The sequence below is a fragment of the Hemicordylus capensis genome, chromosome 5, assembly GCF_027244095.1.
Source record: "Hemicordylus capensis ecotype Gifberg chromosome 5, rHemCap1.1.pri, whole genome shotgun sequence".
In the NCBI taxonomy this organism is placed as follows: Eukaryota; Metazoa; Chordata; class Lepidosauria; order Squamata; family Cordylidae; genus Hemicordylus; species Hemicordylus capensis.
This window is the reverse complement of record NC_069661.1, coordinates 26703749-26728109: the sequence shown is the minus strand read 5'-3', so window position 1 is coordinate 26728109 and position 24361 is coordinate 26703749. Positions and strand designations below refer to the sequence as shown.

The window sequence follows — 24361 nt, the reverse complement described above, 5'->3', positions numbered from 1 at the left end:
CACCCGTGGCTATGGCAGCATCCCCTGAGGCCACTGAACCCAGTTGTGAGTAAAAAAATATTCCCCCACCCCTCAACTGTAGAACCCCTGAGCTGGCTCGAATTTGAGCTGAGCCAGACCCTTCATTAGGGGTGACAAAAAAGATGCCCAGTCTGGTTGGGGACTGGTTTGGACTCGAATCGAGCTGAGCAAACTAGTTTTGTGCACATCCTGACCTTGTGCTTATGTCCCATGTAGTGAGATTGCAGTTTACCCTGTGGCCTCATGTACTGAGATTTATCATATTCATGGAAACACTGGCTTCTCAAATGCAAAATGCATTTACCAGACTGCTTCACCACATGAAAGCTCTAGGATACTGTCATCCCATGGAGTCATTTCCATAAAAATATTGTGAAAATCACCACTGTAGTCTTCTACTGAGCCCACACTGCTGAAGCTAATGAACACATTGTTACTGTTCCAGGAACTAAGCAACATATGAAACCAAATTTCTTTTAAAAACTCATTGTGGGTTTAAAAGCCTGATTTTCTGCAATGTGCTTGTATTTGTTTAATATGGACTGACATATTTAAAACTGAATTAGTCATTTTATGCAATAGGCAAATATTCTAGAGGTTGTCCTAAGCTTCTTGATAGGAGAAAAGATGTTATAATAATATACTCTCTTATAATCTGTGCAATTTTGTAATCATCCAGATAAAGGTGACACACATAGTGAATAGCTAGCTTCCTGTCACAATTTTCCTCAACATTATAATACATACAGTGTTGATTCATATTTTCCCTCACCTTTTCCATTTTCAGTTTTCCTCTTAATGGTAGCTGCAAAGTCTGCTCATTGGAATGGGGTAGATATTATTAATAAACCTTTATAAACCTATGAGGCTGTCTTATATTGAGTCAGAAGACTGGTTCCTCTAGCTCAGTATAGTGCAGTTCTCCAAGGTTTCAGGTAGGAGTCTTTACCAGCCCTACCTGGATATAGGAGAGGAGAGCTGGTCTTGTGGTAGCAAGCATGACTTGTCCCCTTAGCTAAGCAGGGTCTGCCCTGGTTGCATATGAAAGGGAGACTAGAAGTGTGAGCACTGAAAGATATTTCCCTCAGGGGATGGAGCTGCTCTGGGAAGAGCAGAAGGTTTCAAAGCCCCCACCCCCCACCCCTGGCTTCTCCAAGATAGGGCTGAGAGAGATTCCTGCCTGCAACCTTGGAGAAGTCACTGCCAGTCTGTGAAGACAATACTGAGCTAGATAGACTAATGGTCTGACTCAGTATATGGCAGCTTCCTATGTTCCTATATCCACAAATTGAACCTGGGAACTTCTGCATGCGAAGCATGTTCGCATGTTCTCTGTCACTGAGCTATACCCTAGTTCTTCAGGGCTGTAGCTTTGACCTCTGTATGGTCTGTCAGTATGCTATCCATTCTTCACCCATGGAATGGAATGCTGTCTTCAGCATCATAACACCTTATTTTGTTTATAATATTTAAATTTTATGACACATTGTGGCCTGTGTAATTATTATGCCTTGGTCTTCCTGCTGCTGGATAGGTGTCCCAGCTGTAAGGGCTGTTTGGTAAGCCCTTCCTCCCCCACAGGTTCCCTCTTAGCCTGGCCATACAGGCTCAGACAACTCTTATTAAAAGCCCTCTCCTGGCTCTTAGTAAGTTCTCTAAACCTTTGTTCATTCTCTAACCTTTGTTCAGTCCCTATGGATTAGAGCCAAACTACACATTATACATCTCACTTTTTAAACTGAAAGGAGCCTTGGAGGCTGAAAGTTCCAAAGAAAAGGAAGGGCAGGGGAGAAAATCTGCTCAACTCTCTCTCTTCTAGCCATTTTTCTGCTCACAACTGCCTCCCTACAAGCAACTTTGCCACTCATGGGAAAGAAATGGGGAGTATTACCTAGTAAGCCTTACAGCTTTTTTTTAATTGCAAAAGCAACACATCTAGCACCCAGAATGCTCTAGCAGCTCAACAGGAAGCATAGATTCATGATGCCAAAAGGACTCAGACAGTCAGTGAAGTGTCTTGGAACTGGCCATGACAAATATAAATACCAAGAGTCTTGACTGACTGTTTGCTTGAATACCAAAAATCTGTTACTGTCAGATTCCCAGATTTAACTTTTGGCTTTCCTGCTCAGAGTCTTTAGACTATCCTACCTACTCCCTGCCTCCCTTTGTTCAAGTGACTTTCTCAGCCCTGGTTTCTTCTTCCACATGGTTCCTGCATCCAGAAATGGATGGTCAAATAGAGTCTATTCATAAACAGAGTTGATAGGCTCTTTTGAAACACAATAAGTCCTTGGATCTAGACTTCGACCTCTTTTCTTCCTCCACCTCTATGATTCTTGAAAGTCTGCTTTCCCAAAATTGGGTTTTTTTAAAAAAGAGTCCCAAAGACACGAGTCTTCTTCAGGTGTGAGCAGTCAGTTGTGAATCTGACATTCAGCATTTACAAAACCCTGCAAGTTCCATGAGTTAGACTTGTGCCTGATCTTTCTGATCATGATCAAAGTTTCTGTCTTAAGACTGACATTAGCCTGTTCTGCACATGTATCTTAAAATGCAACCTCTGAACACATGCTTATATAAAATTGATATGCCTCACCAGATCATTTCTACATCAATGGCTCAACTTAAACATGTTCATACAGTATTTACCCACTCCTTTTCCAAAAGCTGACTGTGTTGTAATTTGAATGATGGCTTTCAAAAGTGGAAGCTTCGGGAGTGCAGTGTGGGCGTGTGTGGACTGAATGTTTTCACCATCTTTAAGAATGATGGGGTTTTCTAGTATACATTACTGCATGTTGATTGTTTAAAATCTAGTGAAAATTAATGGTGTGAGAGTGTATGCAAATTGTCCCTGTTTTAGCCTATGACCTTAAAGGTCTCTTCCAGCAGTATTTCATAAATATGCTATCTATATCAACAATATATTCCATTTATACTTCTTTATTCTAGGGTAACATTTGGAGGTCCATTGTTTAATCATTTATTTCCTGATTCCAGTCAATCAAATCTTCCTAATATGACTTTAACATAACTTGTGTATACATAAATTTTTATGAATGCGAACAAAGTATTCAGAAAAATGCATTGCAGCTTGTCAGGGTCATTGGTTTTCCATTTGCCTGTTCCCCAAAGCATGGTCTGGGAATACTGAGTTAATGCATTTTAAAAACTCATTTTGGAAATACATTAAAACTAACTTGACAAACCTCAAACACATGATCTTTCCTATTCAGATACAGAATATACCAAAATCAAATATTCTGTGGATGAATGATTACAATGTAGGCCACTTATAGAAACTCCATGCAGGTATTTTACAGTGCAAGAATGAATATGTTTGTTCAGAACTAAGTCCCACTGAATTCAATGGGTTTTAATTTCCTAGGGCACATCCAGGTGTGCTCCTTCAGAACCACCCAGTCACTGCTTTTCTGTTTTGAGTTGCAGGCAGAATTGCATCACTATTTCGCACACATTTATAGTGCTATACCAAAAGTCTATAGTACATTTATAGTGCTATAGCCTACAGGAAAAGATGGAACATTATGGTTCACAATAGTCCACATGTGTAGTTATTGTTCTGCTGTACCACTTTAAAAAAAAAACACCAAAAAACAACTCAGAAAAATTCCATTAACCAATGTGATAATTTAAGCATGGGGGAAATACATGATGGAAAGGTATGATGATATTGTGTGCCAAGAGTGACTGAACAAAGTGCGTCAAACCTGTACTAAACATCCCAACTGGAAGAAACCCTAATAAGAATACTTGGTGTGATACATCTGAGATTGTAGTCTTAACAACTTGATTCTACAGTCTATAATGAATGATAAGGTATGGTAAGATTAACTAGAAGAGCTCTTCTACCAGCACAACATGGAACATAGGAAACTGCCTAATACCAAGTCAGACCATTGGTCCATCTAGCTCAGGATTGTCTACACTGACTGACAGTAGCTTCTCCAAGGTTGCAGGCAGGAGTCTCTCTCAGTCCTATCTTGGAGATGCCAGGGAGGGAACCGGGAACCTTCTGCACGCAGATACTCTTCCCAGAGTGGTCCCATATCCTAAGGGGAATACCATACCATGCTCACACATGTAGTGTTCACTCCCATTCAAATGCAAACCAGGGAGGACCCTGCTTAGCAAAGGGGACAATTCATGCTTGCTACCACAAGTCCAACATGAGCACAGAAAAACACCTAGGCATTCATCCAATGACATGGGTGCAGATGCACCATGGACAGCCTTATGTAACTCAGTTGTTGATCAAGAAGAGGGATAGATACATTGTAGATTGACAGCAGAGTGGCAATGTAAGCTGTCCCTGTCAACAGCTGGCAAGAGCTGGCTAAGTGCCCTGACTTGACCAATCAAAACCCGCAGACATCAGTGTAAAGCCCATAGAGACTGGCTGAAGCCAAAGGCTGAGGTGAAAAGTAGGTCAGAGGTCCACTGTATGAGATGGTGATAGCTTAACAAAAGGCCAGTCACAATAAGAAATCAGGTAACAGACACAGGCAATCAACAGGACTGTGTGGAGAGGTCCCAGGCAGCTTGTTCCAACCTCCAGAGTAGAACTGAGCTTCTGTAGAACTTCAGGCCTCGAAGTGTGCCTCAGGCTCACCCCTTAGTCTCAGTGAGGAACTGGTCTCCTAAAGGGATCATTGCATTCTGGCCTGGAATGTAGCACTTTGTTAGCATTCTGCACCCTTCTGCTGAGCAGGGCACACAGCATCACCACACAGATTTCCTCACCAGAGATCTCATTTCCACTGCCATGTGGAAGACACATCATCCTGAAGAGAATCTATCTATGTGGTTGCTAAGAGTCGACACCAACTTAACATCAAGCAAGCAAGCAATCAAAAGACACAGCAGGGATCCTTTCTGAGCTGTGGGAGAGGGCTCTCACTGTTTCTTACCATCTCCAAATCTCAATGAAAGAAGGCCCACTTCTCTCCTAAGATCTCCTCCTGTGAGCCAGAAAAGGATCTGAGGCAAGAGAGCCCCTGGTGGCGCAGTGGTAAAACTGCCGCCCTGTAACCAGAAGGTTACAAGTTCAATCCTGACCAGGGGCTCAAGGTTGACTCAGCCTTCCATCCTTCCGAGGTTGGTAAAATGAGTACCCAGAATGTTGGGGGGCAATATGCTAAATCATTGTAAACCGCTTAGAGAGCTTCCAGCTATAGAGTGGTATATAAATGTAAGTGCTATTGCTATTGCTAAGAGAGGGGATCAGACGAGGCCACAAATAATGGCTGGCTAGTGAGTTAAGCCTAAATTTGTAGATCTCCAGCTACTAGGGATGTGCACAAACCTGTTTGGAGGCCTTTTATGGACCTCCAAACAAGTTCGAACACGGGGCTGGTTCGAAGCTCGACGTCAGCAAGGGTGCCAACGTCACCCTTTAAGGGCGGGGGAGGGTGCACTTAACCACTCCTGCCGCTTTCCTGCTGCTGGGGCTCCTTGCCGGTAAAAACCTTCAGGGCAGCAGTGTACCTCCCTGCTGCCCCTTCCCCAACCTCGGCTGGAAGTGGCCAGAAGTACCAGGTGTGCGTGCGCCCGTCACATGCATGCCCGTTTGACGTGCATGCACGCAACGGGAGCATACGGTACTTCTGGTCGAGGAGGGGGAAGGGTAGGCAGGGAGGTACGCTGCCACCCTGAAGGTTTTTACCGGCAAGGAGCGCCAGAGGGGGGAAAGCTGCAGGAGGGGTAAGTGCACCCTCCACTGCCCTTAAAGTGGCACCCCCACTGGCATTGAACTGCACACCGCGGTTCCATGCACATCCATACCAGCTACTGGTCACTCACAGAAACATAGGAAGCTGCCTTATACTGAATCAAATTGCTGGTCCATCTAACTCAGTATTGTCTACACCAAAGTGGGAGTCTCTCTCAGTCCTACCTGGAGACACCAGGGAGTGAACCTGGGATCTTCTGCATACAAAGCAGATGCTCTACCACTGAGCTATTGCCCCATCCCATATGAATCCACCAATCCACTTGAATGAAAAGGTAAGAATAAAAGAGGTAAGTAACAGCACCAGCAACTGTTGCTTGCTATCCACCTCCAGCCAGCGGCACCTGGCTACTGTTTTGAGTCTTAAGTGTGATCTGATAAGTCCATGGTTCCAATTTCACCTCATTCAAGAACTGACTATTTCTTTACTAGCCGAATAAATCACCCAAAACTCATGTCTCTGGGGCATTTACTAAGTACCTAATCATGAATTAGGGCATTTACTAAGTACCTTTAGACAAGCTGTTAGTTTTAGCTTCACCCCAATCTGCAACTTAAGGATGTTACTGTCCTATCTCACAGGGTTATCATAAGGATTTTTTTACATACACAGAGCCCTTAAATAATCTAAATTGCTATATAAATGTCAAGTATTATTAACAGGACCATGGCTTGAATCAGTGCAATGGTGCAACCACAAAATACGAGTTCCAGGGCTCATGCTCCAAACACACACCAGGATGTTACGGGCTTGCACCAGTGCAAGGAGTACAAGAGTATTATTAAATGCTCTCCCAGCACCAATAGAGCTGAATTAATCTACTTTTCCAGTTCCAAGGTAATATGTATTTTATAATGCCAATGAAATAAAGAGCAAGTGTAACAGAACTAGGGTTAAACGTCTTATGCAGCCTGGGGTCTGCTAGTTGTGTTTGGGCATGGCACGGGAATTAGGGCGTTCTCTGCTGCATTGGCAGAGTGTGTGAGCAGCAGGCAAAACATCCAGGGCAGGAGGCCATTGACTCTGAAGCTCCCTTCCAGAAAAAGCACAGATTTACAAAGCACACAGTAAAACGGAAAATCCACTTCTCAGCACCCAGCTTTTCTTCTAATGCAATTACCACAGCAAGTGAATAAAAATAAACGGTGTACTGTAACTGAGTGCTGGGAGGAGTAAGTTAAGACAGAGGTTTGCATGTTCTTTACAAAAATGTGGAAGGCACCACTTTGAGAAAGATGCTGAGACTGATTCATGCAAATTGCAGAAAACAATATAAAGGCAATTAAGTTGTTATACAGGCTCCACTTTCAAAACTGTTAATCTTGATTTATAGCTCCTCCTCACAGCATGGACTCATAAGGCCATAGGCTGTAATTCTGTGCATACTTAGTTGGAAGTAAGTCCTGTTGAACTCATCAGTACTACCAGGAGAGGTGGTAGCAAGCATGACTTGTACCATTTGCTAAGCAGGGTCTGCCCTGGTGGCATATGAATGGGAGACTACATGTGTGAGCAATGTGAGATATTCCCCCTAGGGGATGGAGCCACTCTGGGAAGAGCATCTAGGTTCCAAGTTCCCTCTCTGGCATCTCCAAGATAGGGGTGAGAGAGATTCCTGCCTGCAACTTTGGAGAAGCCTCTGCCAGTCTGTAGACAATAGTGAGCTAGATAGATCAAAGGTCTGACTCTGTATATGGCAGCTTCCTATGTTCCTATGACTTACTTCAAAGTAAACATACACAGGATCAGGCTATTGGTCTTTAAAAAAATACATCATAATACTTTCATACATAATGAGCATGAGATCAGCACACTATGGATATATTCATGCATAGTCAGATCTAGTGCATGTCTTGAATGAGTTATAGTTCTGCCTTCCTCCCTTTTTTTCTGCCAGGGCACGTCAGCTAAATGCTCATTGCAGTTACAAGGATCTCATCAGAGTTTTTGCTTATCCATATAATGTCTGTGCAGCTGTCATTAGAGCCCATTTATTACTGTAATCATTTAAACTCCATAATTCATACCTCCTCCAGAGCCATTATCACGTCCTTTACACTTCCCCTGCAGTACTACTCTGATTCTAAGAGAGGCACCTCCATACTTAAACTGATACTAACTGCACTGGAATACAATGCATGGAAGTTTCTTTAGCAATGCTTAAACAGTACTGTTCCTGAAAAATGCAAGGTGACAATACGGGAGGCAAAAAGAGAGTTTGAGGAACATTTAGATAAAAGTATCAAGGGGCATAAGAAAAACTTTTAAAAATACATCAGAAGTAGGAAACCAGCCAGGGAGGTGGTTGGACCATTAGAAATTAAGGGAGTTAAAGGGATTATTAGAGAGGATATGGAAGTTGCAGAGAAGCTAAATGAGTTATTTGCGTCCGTCTTCACAGCAGAGGATTCTGAGCATATACCTGTTCCTGAACCAAGCTTTTAGGGTATGGAGGCTAAAGAACTGAGACAGATAGAAGTGACAAGAGATGATGTTCTAAACTGTCTGAAAAAACCAAAAACTAACAAATTACCAGGGCCAGATGACATCCATCCAAGAGTCCTCAAAGAACTCAAATGTAAAATTCTCCTTGCTAAACGGTGGCGGAACGGGACCGCCGCCGGCCTGTGTGCGGCCACTGCCACAGCCCCGCTGACCCCGCCCCTGCATCTGACGTCTGACGCCTCAAGGCTCCATTCAGCCGGAGAGAGTTCAGTTGCCCTTTAACTGCCGAAGGGTCCACCGGGCCCCTTCGGGAGCTAAAGAAAGGCTGGTGCTGTGTTTGCAGCACCAGCCAGGAGCGGCTCTTCCCTGCCTTTGCAGGGAAGAACCACTCCTGGCTGGCACTGCGAACACAGCTCCAGCCTTTTAACTCCTGAAGGGGCCGTGCTGCCCCTTCAGGAGCTACTTAGGCTGGCGCTGCGTTTGCAGCACACAACCAGGAGCGGCTCTTCCCTGCCTTTGCTCCCGATGGGGCCACGCGGCCACCGCTCGGGAACTAAACTAGCCTCCCCGCGTCTGACGTCAGACACGAGGGGCGTGTCGGGGCCGCACTTGCGGCCCCTGATTGGTCGGCGGCCCGGGTTCATTGAACCTATTGGCCCAATAGTGGCTCTGCCCTGTTGCTAAAATATAGAACTTACTAACTGACCCTGCACAGAGCATGTGTGCAGTTGTGCACTGAGCCTGTGGCACCCCCCCCCACAACAATCTCACTCGCTCTCGCTGCCCCCCACAACTTGCTCATTCGCTTGCCACCCCCACAACGCTCTGCCCCCTGCAAGGCTCTCACACGCCCTCCCCACCCCACCGCAAGGCTCTCGCTCGCCCTCATCCTCCCCGCCCCCGCAATGCTCTCACTCGCCCTCACCCTCCCCGGCCCCCACAAGGCTCTCACTCGCCCTCACCCTCCCCGGCCCCCACAAGGCTCTCGCCCGCCCTCGCCCTCCCCGGCCCCCGCAAGGCTCTCGCTCGCCCTCCCCAGCCCCCGCAAGGCTCTCACCCGCCCTCCCCAGCCCCCGCAAGGCTCTCGCCCGCCCTCTCCCACCCTCTCTTGCTCGCTCTCCCCACAGCTCCCCATCCTTTATCTTTCTATCTCTGTCTCACAGTCCGTACTTCCCCCTGCCACTGCCAGGGACTGTCGCCCACTCGTCTGACAGCCTCCGAGCTCCCTGCTCCCTGCCGCTTCACAGCGCAGCGCAGCTCAGCCAAACATCTGCCGCCCGCAGCCCCCAGAGCCAACTGTCCAGCTCCTGAAGCTGCCCCCAGCCTCCAAGCTTCCTGCTGCTTCACAGCACCCCCCAGCAAACTGTCAAACTGCTTTCCAGATGCCCCACAAAACACTCTGCTGCTCTGGAATTCTCTCCCCCTCTGTCAGCCAATCACATCCTTTCTGCCACATCCCCACACATGGCCGTCTTGGAGAATTAATAATATAGATAGATCCCTACAATCAGGCTCTGTACCAGAAGACTGGAAAGTAGCAAATGTAACACCAATTTTCAAAAAGGAATAAAGGGGTGATCCGGGAAATTACAGGCTGGTTAGCTTAACGTCCGTTCCAGGCAAATTAATAGAAACCATCCTCAAAGATAAGATTGTAAAGCACATAGAAGAACAGGCCCTGCTGGGAGAGAACAAGCATGGCTTCTGCAAAGGGAAATCTTGCCTCACATACCTTTTGGAGTTCTTTGAGAGTGCCAACAAGTGCGTGGATCAAGGTGATCCAGTTGACATAGTATACCTGGACTTCCAAAAAGCTTTCCACAAAGCTCCTCATCAAAGACTCCTAAAAAAAACTTAGCAGTCATGGGATAAGGAGACAAGACCATGTGTAGATTGCTAACTGTTTGAAAGACAGGAAACAGAGGGTAGGTATAAATGGAGAGTTTCCACAATGGAAGTAAGTAAGAAGTGGCGTCCCCCAGGGATCTGTACTGGGACCGGTGCTTTTCAATTTATTCATAAATGATCTAAAAGTAGGGGTAAGCAGTGAGATGGCCAGATTTGCAGATGATACCAAACTCTTTTGGGTAGTGAAATCCCAAACAGATTGTGAGGAGCTCCAAAAGGATCTCTACAAACTGGGGGAGTGGGTGACAAAGTGGCAAATGCAGTTCAATGTTGGCAAGTGTAAAGTGATGCACATTGGGACGAAAAACCCCAACTTCAATTATACACTGATGGGATCTGAGCTGCCGGTGACTGACCAGGAGAGGGATCTTGGGGTCGTGGTGGACAGCTCGTTGAAAGTGTCGACTCAGTGTGCAGCAGCTGTGAAAAAGGTCAATTCCATGCTAGGGATCATTAGGAAGGGGATTAAAAATAAAACTGCTAATATTATCATGCCCTTATACAAAACGATGGTGCAGCCACAACTGGAGTACTGCGTACAATTCTGGTCACCACATCTAAACAAGAACATTGTAGAACTGGAAGAGGTGCAGAAGAGGGCAACCAATATGATCAGGGGCCTAGAGCACCTTCCTTATGAGGCAACACCTGGGTCTATTTAGTTTAGAAAAAGATATGACTGCGGGGAGACATGATAGAGGTTGATAAAATCATGCATGGTGTGGAGAAAGTGGAAAGAGAGAAATTTTTCTCCCTCTCACATAACACTAGAACCAGGGATCATCCCATGAAATTAACTGCCAGGAAATCTAGGACCAACAAACGGAAGTACTTTTTCACACAATGTGTAATCAACTTGTGGAATTCTCTGCCACAAGATGTGGTGACAGCCAACAATCTGGAAGGCTTTAAGAGGGGTTTGGATAACTTCATGGAAGAGAGGTCTATCATAGGTTACTAGTTGGAGGGCTAAAGGCCACCTCCAGCCTCAAAGGATGGCTCTGAGTACCAGTTGCAGGGGAGTAACAGCAGGAGAGAGGGCATGCCCTCAACTCCTGCTGTAGGCTTCCAGTGGCATCTGGTGGGCCACTGTGTGAAACAGGATGCTGGACTAGATGGACCTTGGGCCTGATCCAGCAGGGCTGTTCTTATGTTCGTAGCTCTGCTTAACAGGTACTGACTGTGAGTAAAATGAATGGCAAAATTTATTCTGAAGCGGCAGAATAAGGAAGGTGGAGATGAAGATGAAAAATAGTTATCAGCAGTACATGAAGAAGTCTTCTGTACTGAAAATTATCAGGGGACAAAATAATGTCCTAGAATCTCCAGCTGCAGAGCTGAAATGTTAGAGAAGGGAAATCACTAATTCCTACCTAGTCTTTACTGTCTAGGTTTGGCTATAAACTCTTAATGGGAGCTGTTGAACCAGCAAGGAGCAGGTTATGACTGAAAGCCTTGATGGCTAGCAAGGATCTCACCCCTTCCTGAACTCCTGAGTAGCCCTCCTCCTCAGGTTGGTTTCCAACCTGTTGACTAGTTTCACTTGACTATATATGTTGTAAACCCCTTCCATTTAACAAATGGAAAGGTAGGTGTAAAGGAACTCAGTGGAGTTTGAGCAGTTTAATTTACTCACCCCTTCTCCAGTGCAGTGTTTGGTAGTCACTGTCACCAGTCTCTGCTTCCAGAGAGAACTCAAGTTTGGAGAATCGAACTTTGGAGAATTCACTCTGTTTCTGCAGAACAGGAGCTGGGCTTAGTTCACCCCTTTGGGTAAGTTTCGCTTTTAAGTAGCTTAACCAAGCAGTCAGCTCATGGGGAGCCAGTCACAACTCTGAGCAACACACATGGGAGACAAGATTGTTTTCTCTCTCAAAGATTAATTCGTTAAGCTAAAGTGAGTAGGGGAGCAGGTAGGCATTAGGAAAATAAAGAAAAAGTCACTTCTAACTCCTAATAGATTCTAAAGTCTACCAACAAATAGATGGAAAATAGCTGACCAATAACAAAAGCAACACAGAACTTTTAAAGAGTTCCTTAGGCAAAGCACCGGGAAGGGCAGGAAGCCTCTTCCACCAAGCAGAGGTATGCCATGAGGGCTCAGGTTGACAGCTCCCCAGCCAATGAGGAGGGAAGATGTGAGTAGAGGCGATTGTGGTTCTGACACCTGTCTGTAGTTCAAACAGTTTTCACTTACCATCTCTACAGAATAGGTGAGGCACAAAGTGTCCATTTCTCCCAGGCAAGACAGGATTAGGGGACTGGTGAATGGCAGGTACAGCAGATGCTGTGGATGTGATGGTCTAGCTTCAAAATGAGGAGGCACATGGTTCCATGACAGTAGGGTATAAATATTTATACAGAAAACAAGGCATTAATACCAGTTCTCCAGTGTCTTCATCGGTTCCTTGATCTCTTCTGGACAAAATTCAAGGTGCTAGTTTTAATCCGTAACGTCCCATATTGCATACAGTCATCAACATACCTTATGATCAAACTAGGGCCATGACTGGATCTATGCATGCAATTGTCTTACTCTTCTAAAAGCAACTGTGGGGGTTCCAATTTGTACTGGGGCATGCATGGGGAGAGGAAGAGTCTTACCCTCTCCCCCTTATTGAGGCCCCCTCAAATTCCCCCTGAAGTTGCTATTAGAAAGGAAAACATACAGGAGCTCTGCACCAGAGGGTCAGTATGGTAGGAAGAATTAGACCCTTGCTTACTCTACACCATAGCCCTGACTGATCTAAATTGGGGGACCCCAGTGTCTGCTTTTAGAAGTAGACAACTGCATGGAGATCCAATTACAGATCTCACACACAACATCTAGTTTGGCCCTTAGAGAATGCTTCCTCCTATGTACTTCCATGTGATCTCTAAGATCTACTGAGAGCACCCTTTTAATGAAACCATCAGTTTGAGAAAGCATGGGTTCAAAGAGCAGTTTTTCTACTAGCTGCCCCTGAATTATGGTGCTCCTTTTCTGCAAGTCCAAGACTGAGCACCCTAAGACAGCACTGGGAGTCGTGTGTTGCCTATTTGTTGGGGGCTCAACTCTGAGCAGCAGAGGGTGGAGACATTTTAATGTGATGGATTCCCTCCCCCCACCCCTATCTTGCAAGCAATTTTATTCCTTTGTCACCTGCCTGCAGAAAATAAGATACTAAGCAGGCTTTTCCTTGCTGAAGCTGCATACTCCTGTGGGGTAGATTCTTAGTATTTATGGTCTAGTATTTCCCTGCTTCCATGCTAAATTTTGTGATAAGTGAAACAAGCAAACAAATGGCAAGATGATGACCAGAAAGCCAGATAGTTGTGTTTACTCCAGAAAGATACAAATCTCACCAGGTAACCACTGTATAAATGTGGAAATACACATCATTTTTTATTTCTGGACAGTGATGATGGACACACTCAAAAGCAGAAAGCCAGAGTCAACAATTTGCTTGGGCTTAAGAAGTACACTTAATACAAATGTAAATTTCTGCAAGATTTTAATTTAATAATTAAGGGCTGATATTTTTAATTTCCATTGCATTGATTGAAAGCCTCTGCAAGCCTCAGCTTCCTTTGAAGACAGATGCAGTCTCTGATGAGAGCCTGTAACTGATCTCTTTTGAGACCAAGACTCTTTTGATCAAAGCAGGGGAAAGTGTTAGAACAACCACTATTTATTTAATAATGGTAAAGATGAAAAATTAAATGGCAAAATGTGGTACCAAATATACATGTCAGATAAAGTACTAGGATACATATAAGAACAGGTGGTAAAGCTTACTAGATACCATATTTACCTGAACTGAAGACTCTGAATTTAAGATGACCCCCTAATGGCGCAGTGGGTAAATGACTTGACTAGCAAGCCAGAGGTTGCCGGTTCAAATCCCTGCTGGTATGTTTCCCAGACTATAGGGAACACCAATATTTGGCAGCAGCGATATAGGAAGATGCTGAAAGGCATCATCTCATACTGTGCGAGAAGAGGCAATGGTAAATCCCCCATGTATTCTACCAAAGACAACCACAGGGCTCTGTGGTTGCCAGGAGTCGACACCGACTCGACAGCATACTTTACCTTAAAAAGTACAGGTTAAATACAGGTTAAACCAGCATTTAATCGAAAGGATTAGGACTCTGATCACCTCCTGGTTTCATCATCTCATACTGCGCGGAAGATGGCAATGCTAAACCCCTCCTGTATTCTACTAAAGACAACCACAGGGTTCTGTGGTTGCCAGGAGTCGACACCGACTCGACGGCACACTTTACCTTTTACCTGGTTTCTAATATCAAAAACCCTGGGAAAAAACCTAGTCTTGGATTCAGTATTCAGTAAATACAGTATTAGGTGAAAACTGTAAGCTGACAATTCCTACTATTTTCACACCCAGTTTGTGACTCAGCTTCATTTCAGGGGGTACATTTAGATTAAACTCTTGTGGGCTTAGCTGTTAGTAAAATGCAGCCAATCCGTTACTTAGAAGCAAGTCCAACCAAGTTCAACGAGACTTAAAGATCATTCTCATGACTTTAGCTGGGGAGAAGGCAGGCGCTTACCTGCCTTCCCCCCCACCATGAACGGCTGCCCTGTCGGGCTGTGCTGTGCGCCCACACGGTCAGCATGGCAATGGAGCCCTGATCTGGGATTGGGAGGAGAAAGTCCTCCCGCATCCCAGGGTGCATCATGGGTGCAGTGGAGCAGCTGCTCTCAGTAGAGCAGGCACTCTGTGTGATCACTTCTTCCTCCTGACTCTCGGCCTAAAATGGTGGCAGGTCGCGGGGAAGCCCAGCTACCCGGCAGTGATGGCACACACGATCGGCTGCCAAGGTAGAACGAATCATTGGTTTATTCAACCTTGGTAAATAGCCAGGTAGAGAAGTCAGGCTCCACAGGTCTGGAGCAGCCAGGAGCAGATTATATTTTATTTACATTTTATATCCCGCTCTTCCTCCAAGGAGCCCAGAGCAGTGTACTACATACTTAGGTTTCTCCTCACAACAACCCTGTGAAGTAGGTTAGGCTGAGAGAGAAGTGACTGCCCAGAGTCACCCAGCAAGTCTCATGGCTGAATGGAGATTTGAACTCAGGTCTCCCCAGTCCTAGTCCAGCACTCTAACCACTACACCACACTGGCGCTTATGCTGGAGTAACCCAGGCAATTCATGTTGTGAGAAAAGCCTCTTATTTTCCAGTAAAATGTGTAGAGGATTGCAGTAAAGCACAACTGTGTTGCAAATCTGAACCAATCTGAAACCAGCATAGCTACTACTATGAGTATTTATATACTGCTTTTCAACAAAACTTCCCAAAGCGGTTTACCTAGATATAAAATAATAATAATAATATTTTTTAAAATGGCTCCCTGTCCCAAAGGACTCACAATCGACAAAGGAACATATGATAAATAGCCACTGGAACCACTTATTTCTGGTCAGTGATGATGGACACACTCAAAAGCAGAAAGCCAGAGTCAACAATTTGCTTGGGCTTAAGAAGTACACTTAATACAAATGTAAATTTCTGCAAGATTTTAATTGAGAGCGGGCGAGTGGAGAGGGGGTGACTGTGAGTGGGGGAGTTAGGGTGGCTGAGAGTGGGGGAGTGGATGAAAAGGGGTGGCCGTGAGTGGGTTGGCTGACACTGAGCAATAAAGCAGGGGTTGTGGCAGGACTTTAAGGAGAGAAATAAAGTCCTAGCGCAGATGTTCTGTGCAGGGCCAGCTAGTTATTATTAATAACACTGATAAATCATATAATTCTACTCTTTTGTGCATCTTTAGAGTGCAATAATCAAAACACGTGCCTCTCTTTAACTGCACATTTTCAGTTAAAAGGGAGATCTGCTGGCAATCCTGACAATCTTCCAGTCTTCCATTAGCTGACTTAGTCACCATCTAGAATTTGCAGTAAAATGCTAGCAGGAAAGCTTTTCATACAGCCTGATCTACTACAATCCACATGAAATGAAATTTTTAATGCCATCCCTTTGTCAATATTGTCCCAATACTGCCAATAGCAAGACTCAAAATACCACACTTTAGCCTAACTGGATTGTACTTCTCATTGCAAGTTTGAAAGTAAAAGCTGTCTGATGTTATAAGAACATTACAGGACCCTAAACCAAATCAGATGAAGTTTTATATACTCCAGAATCATTTCAGTACTTATTACAGAGTCATGCCAAATGTAATTTTTCTACTCATGCTAATTTATCAGTCAGATATTATTACCAAGCTTAGGTCAATCAAAGTCCAGTTTATTTTAATATCTCATTACTATTTACTTAAGAAACCAACCAATCATGTTCGGTTTCCAGTGGCTATTTTATTTGTCAGGATTCCATCAGCTATTTTATTTCATACACAAACTTTCAAGTCTCCAAGGCAAGTCAACTGGAATAAGTTGGCAGACTTAGTAAAAGGGCAGAAGGTGTGAGGTCAATACGTCACCTATTTTACTAGATCTTTGCAATAAGAGCAAGTTGTAATGCAGACCTTTAAACAACCAGTGACCTGCCATGAAGAATGTAGCTTTCTAACCATGCATAGAAGCCTGCCAAGTACTTGAATATATTGAGCCCCTGGCGGGTGGTCTTTCATAGCTGGAAGGCGGGTTGTGTTTGGCTTGATGGGTCACAAACTGTGCTGCCTATTGTAATGTATTCTTCAAAATGTTAAAAATTATCTTATGTTCTGTGCACTGACTGATAACTGTACCGGAAGATTGCCTTCCATATAAAGACAGGCACTGAATAAAGACAGATGAGTAGAGAATTAGTACCAGAAGAAATTCAAGAAGACGAATGCTTGCATGAAGATCTGACATCTGTAATATTTAAGCCAGAGCAGTTTCATCATCATAAGTCCATTGTGAATGCACAAGGAAGGGCTATCAATGGAAATCGTCTGTAAAAAGAGTAACACCCAGAGCCACTAAAATAAAGTAAACTAAACAATGCAATAATGTATTTTCAGAACTGGGCATGCCATCATCTGAACAAGTTTCATCACGCAAACTGTGGTACTGCAATGGCACCACAGAGATATTATTACAGCATTGTAGGTTGGTAGGCAAATATTTATAATTAGGTTGCAGATAACAGCAGTGTTTGCTTATATTAATTATTACATACAGTATGTAACCACTTTGTTCAACAGTAAATTGCATGCACATTAGCAGCAGGGATTTTTACTCCTTTTCCCATTATTTCTCAGTAAAACTGTTAAACGTGCATTCCTCATAAAATTGTCAAATTTTAGTACAAAGTTGTCAGTCTGTACTAAAAGTTCAAGTGCACAACCAAGCTGCAATGTTGGCTATGATACACAACTATGGATGAGTCAAGACTGATTTCATCAGAATCCATTTACTCTAACCTTTCATGAAATGTCTGAGAATGATAAAGCTGCATTTATTGAAAATGTTGTACAAAGAAACAGTTATTCTCATCTATTGTCATCATATTTAATAAAGAATATGACCAATAGAAGTACTATCAATATTGCTGAAGCTAAAATGAGGATGTTAAGTTACAATGTAGTGCTTCTGAAGATATCAATATTTCTTTCCCCTTTTCTTGCAATGCTTTATATTTCCCCATTAAAATAATACTTTCATTAAATTCAATAGGGGGGAAAGTAAACTGCCCACTCCACTGGAACCACAACCTCAAGTATTTATCTTCCAAAATGCAAAAATTTGATTTTATATTGACTTGTAATGGGAGCAGAATTAGATGGTTTGAGCCAGTAAGATGCAGTTGAAAAGAATCAAGTCATCTCAACAACATGGAATCCTCCAATGCCACAAGCTGCTTAAATGAAAGCTGGTACTGTTGCTTATCAAAATATACAAGACAAAATATATAAAAAGTATTTTATACTTGTTCCCAAAAACCGTTTTTTGCCAGGTAAAAAATGTTGTTACAAATATTTACAGCATTTTCTTGTGTTAGATGAATATTTTAATGAACTTAAAAGGGGACTTATGAACACATGAAAAATTAAGGAATGTGACTCCTGTAATCGTGATCCTTTTTATCTGAATACAGTACTAAGTAGTCCATTAGCCCCTTGCCTTATGCCATTACATTTGGTTCAAATTTTTAAAGATCTCATTACCCATTAAGAAGTCTATTTGTCAACAAAATTAGCATAAAAGGCCACTTTACACTGAGTCTTTCAAGAAAAATAGCTTGAGAGAGAGAAAATCGCCTAACTGTCTCAGTATAACCAGGGCAGACAATCTTTGGTCATTGCAATGAGGTGACAATCTGATGTAACAATTTGCTTGGTCAGCAATCATTTTAGAGAGAATGTGGGATGAAGTATTTTCAGAAACAGGAGAATGAGTTGGAAAAAGAACCAATACATGGGTAGAGAGATGAATCTAAGTACATATGTAGATTTTCACTATTGCCCCAATACTGCACATAGATCCAAGAACTGAAAGTTCTGCCAAAGCAGGCACCCTTAATTTATTATGGAGGATTTCTAGGTATACAAGGATCCTCACTATTTCTCCAGTTACAGGCTACTGTGGCAGTCACAAGCCAGCAGCCAGCAAGAATGGAGAATTCACCACCACCAAAGTTCTTCAAGGAACTGAATTACTTTTACTTAGTGGAAAGTAATGAAAGATTTCATAACTGAACCAGTTCTTGATAACAAGCTAAAAAAATTGTTCTGCAAGGCTAGAATAGTTAATCTGTAAGAGTCTTATAAGCTAACAATGTCTTCACCTTAAAAGAGGAGCTCAGTAATTTGTGAGCACTACAAATATGACTATGAAGAATATTTAGGGTTGCTGTGCTGGGGATGAATAGGGCCAGTTTCTCTCCCCATGCTAAATAAAGAGAATGAATCACCACTTAAAAGGTGCCTCTTTGGTCAGTTAGCAAAGGAGCTTGCCACTACTGTATGGCAAAATGCAATATGAACTACCTGTGGTGCAAGATGGGGATCCCTTCACACACAGACAGCCAATGCATGTTGTTCCTTTTTTGGAGGCACGGGTACTCATGAGAAAAAGCAGGCAATGGGGCAGCTCCTTGCTCTGGAGCTGGGAGTCAGCCATATTCCCTAAACGAGGACAGCAACAGTCATTAGAGTTGTCATGCCAGCACTCTCGGGAAACCTCTATGTAGTGCAAGTGGATAAGTGTATTTTCAGGAGGAATATGTAGTAGAGAATTGGGAGCTACTGGCAGCATCATGCAATCCGTACTAATTCAGGCACCTGTATCTCACAATTATCCATTTGAAAAAATATGCAGATGCCAGGACCCTAATGACCATCAGGATGGAGCTGCCTTCCTAGTGTCTGCCCAACTAAAACAAACATATTGGGGAGCAAGGTGTACTTTTAAGCTGCTTTCATTTTAAGAAGAAACAAAAGGTGGCCCTACTCAGTGATACAGGTTTTCTGGGCATTTCTGAAGTGGAAACGTTTTCCATATATGCTCAAAGCATTGGCATCCTCTCTTTACTCCACAAAAGGATGCATATGCAAGGGTCCATTCACATGGATCAAGAAGCCCTTACACAGGAGCCAAACGTTCTTGATAGGATTTTAAAAAATATTTTCAAAATATCCATTTTGTGGCAGCTATAATGGCTCTGAACACAGAGGTTCTAAATAGAACATATGAGGTTCTAAATGGGTAGAATAATTCTCTGAAATATTCTCTCCTATGCTAAATAAAGCAGAAGAATATTCTTTTACAAGTCTAGTAGTAAGTATTAATTTGCATCATTTGATAAACTACCCCAGAAATTGTCTCCCTAGGTTATGAAATTCTGGAAAGCATAAGTAAGACTATTCATTGTAATTTAAACAATATTTGTTTTCAATATTTTTTGTTTAGCCTTGCCACTACAGTTATTAATAGTTGCTCTGTAACAGCTCAATTAAGGCAACTCCCAGCTTATTATTCTGCAAAGTATTCTCCAGGGTTCTATAAATATTCATATCCTTCCATCAACATTATTAACCACAACAAGGTCACAAGAAAGTATAATGGTTCCAGATTCTGACTGATGAACAGGTAGCAGACAAATAGCTGAGTGCTGCTGATGCATAGGAAGAGGTTCATGTACACCCAGATTTTTAACTCTGGGGGTACCTCTTGAAATCTATAATTGCAGTGGTCTGCACTAATTGAACAAAAAATAGCTGACCTTGCACCAATGTCTCCCCTTGTTCCTTTCTGTAGTGCAGTCACTTAAACTGATTTCATTTCCTTTGAAGTGGATTTGGGATTCACTTTAAAAAATTTAAGCTTTTTGTATATGTGAAAGATTCTTGCTTCTCAGTTTTCTTGCTTGTTTTACCAAATTCCTTGTTATTCAAATAGACACCACAGTCTGACAGCCCTAAAGGATCCACTCAGTGGCATCAACCTACACAGCAAACGCCTGATCCTATTATTCCACCTCACCACCATCCCAGAAAGTTTTGAAGGCTCTTTAAGGAGGAAGAGCCACTAAGAGGTTGCAAGATGCCTGGCGTGGTGGGTGATCTTAGGCAAAGGTTAATTGACCCTCTTTTATGTAATCTGCCAGGATGAATTTTGCATCAAATATTTGCTAATAGATGCAAATTTATCTATCACACACACAATTGCAAATTCTGTTGTTCTGCAATATGAGTTCGTCACACTCTGCTCGCTAATGGTTAGATCCAGTGTACAGTTATGTTATTAATATGGCTATCTTTAAAATTTTATATTGTTTTAGATGTTGTTATACTGGTCAAAGACCGTAATAAAGACGACTGGCTGACTGTAGAGAGAAAGAGACATGGTTAACAGCTTCATCAGCAAGTACTCAAGTGGATGCGATTCCTTTAGCCTCCTCACTACTGTTACATTATTTTGTGAGATACAAAGAATCTTGGACTTAATTTTACATGCCTTCCAACCACTAAGGCAGGCTGCCCAATTTAATTTTTTAAATTTAGTACATCATCTAAAATTGTCCTTTGGCTTTGCTAACATAAAAACTTACATTTCTCTTTACTTTACTTTATTTATTTATTTAACATTTTTATCCTGCTCTTCCTCCAAGGAGCCCAGAGCGGTGTACATGGTTATATGTACCCTCACAACAATCCTGTGAGGTAGGTTAGGCGGAGAGATACATGACTGACCCAGTGAATTTCAGGCTGAATGGGGATTTGAACTTGGGTCTCCCCGGACCTAGTCCAACACTCTACTACACATTGCTGGCTCTCTACTTACAAGGGATCCTTGTGTTCCAGTTAGTGATAAACAAACTGCTAGATTATAGAAAGAAAGAAAGAAAGAAAGAAAGAAAGAAAGAAAGAAAGAAAGAAAGAAAGAAAGAAAGAATAAAGTTGAATGGCGGTCATAATTGCTTCTTTGCCTTGGTTGGTCCTGAAATCTGCCTAACACTCAGTGAGGCTAATGTAACTATGTCTGCATAACCCATAAGGTGTTATAAACTTAAGACTAAAATAAATTGATTGAAAGATAAACTGCGAGCTTTGGCGCTTCATCTTCTTGTTGAATTCCTCCATCCCCATTTTGCTTAACAGATGGAAAAGTTCTGGAGAACGCAAAATCTTGTTCATTAATATGTACTATTTCTGTTAACATCCTAACAGAGGTACGATGACCCTACTGGGGATTTTTCTTGTCACTAGACCAACAGGGCTATCTTTCTACAACTGCAGGGGTTCTCAAACTTGAGTCCCCAGATTTTATTTATTACTAATTCTTTATACAGCAAAAAACAAAATACCCAACAACAAACAGCAGAAAATAACCTATTCAATTACTTAATATCCCCAGTTCATCAATTCATCCACACATTAATCACCAAGGTGGAAGACAACCATAATTTTCCAGATTAGTATATAAAATAGCATCCGACAATATAACATAAAAGGCATTGTTTATAACCTGGCTCGAACGGCACGGAATGACAGGAGTCGACTTTTCCGAAATCGCAACATGCCATAATTTCTTATACCAAGAGTTTAAAGTCGTTTTGATTTTCGAATGTTTGGCTATAGACATTCTGGCAGCAGTTAACATAAATACAATCAACTCTTTAGAGAATACATCCGCATTTGCCCCAACAAATGTATTTAATAATGCCAGCTACTGGACAAAAACTAATCTTCTGGTTTGTGATCTGACTCTTTTCTGAAAATACTTCTAACCAGAAAGATGAAACTGCAAAACAAGTCCACTATCAATGAAAATACATTCCGTTATGTCCCAAGCGCTCTAACACAGAGAACTTGGGTCGCCAGATGTTTGCTGGACTACAACACCCATCGTCCCCAGCCCCAATGGCCTGGAGATGATGATGAGAGTTGTAGTCCCAACAACATCTGAGGACCCAAGTTTGAGAATCCTGGATTAGAGCGCTAGTCCAGGAACGCTTGTGCAACATCAAAACTGTTAAGTCTTTTTAAGCGCTGCAAAACTCTCTTTTTGCAACAACAGGGCTGACCCCTCAGGAACACGTCTTGGGGCTTTACGAGTCATATGCACAAAGACAGTTAATATGCGTGGCGTGTGGATGAGAGCGGCTTGAGCACCCTTCAAGCCGCATCTCCCTCCTTCTCACTGGGGACCTGCAGGTGGTCCAGCGCCGCTTCACCCAGAAGCCGCAGGAAGAGGGGCCGCCGAAAACTCTGCGTCCCAAACGCCCTTTGCCTGCCGGTGCCTCTCCTACCTGCTCGTGCGCCTCTGTCATGCTGCTCGCCCGAAGGATCCCGCGCAGCGCCCGCTCGCAGACGCCGAAGGGACAAAAGACACCTCACTCTTCCTCCGACTCCATCCCTCAGCTCGGCTCGGCTCCTGGCTTCTTCTTCTTCTTCGCGCAAGCCGCCGGCGGCTGCCGCTGCCTGCCTGAGCTGCCCGACCAGGGCAAACCCAGGGGAGGGTTGGCTGTGCCAGCAGCGTGTGTCTGCTCTGCTGCTGGCCACTGTTACTTCCCGCCAGGACAGGGAAGGAGAGAGGGCAGGACGGAGATGGAAAGGGAGTCCTGGAGCCTCGGCAACAACTATTTAACGCCGCCAGTGCGCGGGTCATCATCATAAATGAGACCGCCAAGCGCGCGCGGCAGCAGGAGCTTTCCCCGCCTACAAGTCCTTGGGTGCCCGCGTCAGGCGGGAAAGCGAATGAGGGCAGCGTTACAGCTGCGGGGCGGGGGCGAGAGAGAAGGGAGGGCGAGCAGCAGGAGGGAGACAGAAGGACAAGGCGGTGGCACCGTGTCCGTGAGGCATCACGTGCTCAGTCTCGCGCTGCTCCCACAGCCCACCCCCGGCCGCCTCTAGCTAGGCAGCGGAATGAGCTGGTAGCGGGATAGTCAGGTGGTGGAGAGCGCGCTGCATTCCTTCTGAGAGTGGGTGGGTGGCAGGCAGCGGAGGTCGCCTTTTGCAGAGTACCCTTCCTTAGTTTGTATCCATAACTTCTCGCCGACGGAAAGCAGCACCTCAGGGTGCGAAGTTCTAGCCCTGCCTAGCCTTTCCCCGGCTGGGCTGGTGACGTTGTAAGTTGCAGGGATCTTTCCTTTCCTTCGGTTTTGCATGGGGGAACATTTGAACTGTAGGTGGGAGCACTGCGAGATATTCCCCTCAAGGCAGGGATGGGGCTGCTCTGGGAAAAGCATCTGTAACGCATGCAAAAGGTTCCAGCCCGGAAGTTCCCTCCCTGGCATCTCGCAAGATAGGCCTGAGGGAGACTCCTGCCTGCAACTTTGGAGAAGCCGCTGCCAGTCTGGGTAGATGGGCCAGTGGCCTCTCTGAGCCTGAGTCTAACTGAGTGAAAGCAGCTTTCTATGTTCCTGTAACATTACAAAGAGTATCTAGAGATGAGCAAAATTTCAAAATGTTAGCGATTACCTTTAAAGTTCTACAGAGTTCAGATACCACTTACCTTAAGGATTGCTTGTTTCTGCCATTCTACTCCGAGAGAAGCAGATTGAAGATTCACAGTGCTATCCGGTGCAAGTGGAGTTATGCAACAGTATGGTCACTGGAAACAATGGCCATACCATTGTGAAATTGTGTTTGTGCGCTTGCATAAGAGTACTCTTGCACAACTGTGTGAATGCTACATTACAATGTGCATGTTATGTCATGCACTATGTCAGCCATTAACTCTTAGGTAGTGTTACCTCTGCCTTAAACCCATTCATTTATTTGAGGAAGTTACATTGCACACAGTGGGGTTTGCAAGTTAACCTGCATGGGAGG

The 24361-nt window shown here is 43.8% G+C and overlaps 1 protein-coding gene and 1 non-coding gene across 2 annotated transcripts in view; both read right to left on the bottom strand.

Annotated features, from left to right (window-relative positions):
• LOC128328119 (melanopsin-like) overlaps positions 1-22965 on the bottom strand; it is a 474329-nt gene extending 451364 nt beyond the window's left edge. The window contains exon 1 of the mRNA XM_053257751.1: positions 22837-22965. Within this exon, the coding sequence (XP_053113726.1) occupies positions 22837-22857 (21 nt within the window). The 5' untranslated portion in view covers positions 22858-22965. The remainder of the gene's footprint in view (positions 1-22836) is intronic.
• TRNAT-UGU (transfer RNA threonine (anticodon UGU)) lies at positions 5943-6011 on the bottom strand. The gene has a single exon. It is a non-coding gene; the product is annotated as a tRNA-Thr (tRNA).
• Positions 22966-24361: the final 1396 nt, after the last annotated feature.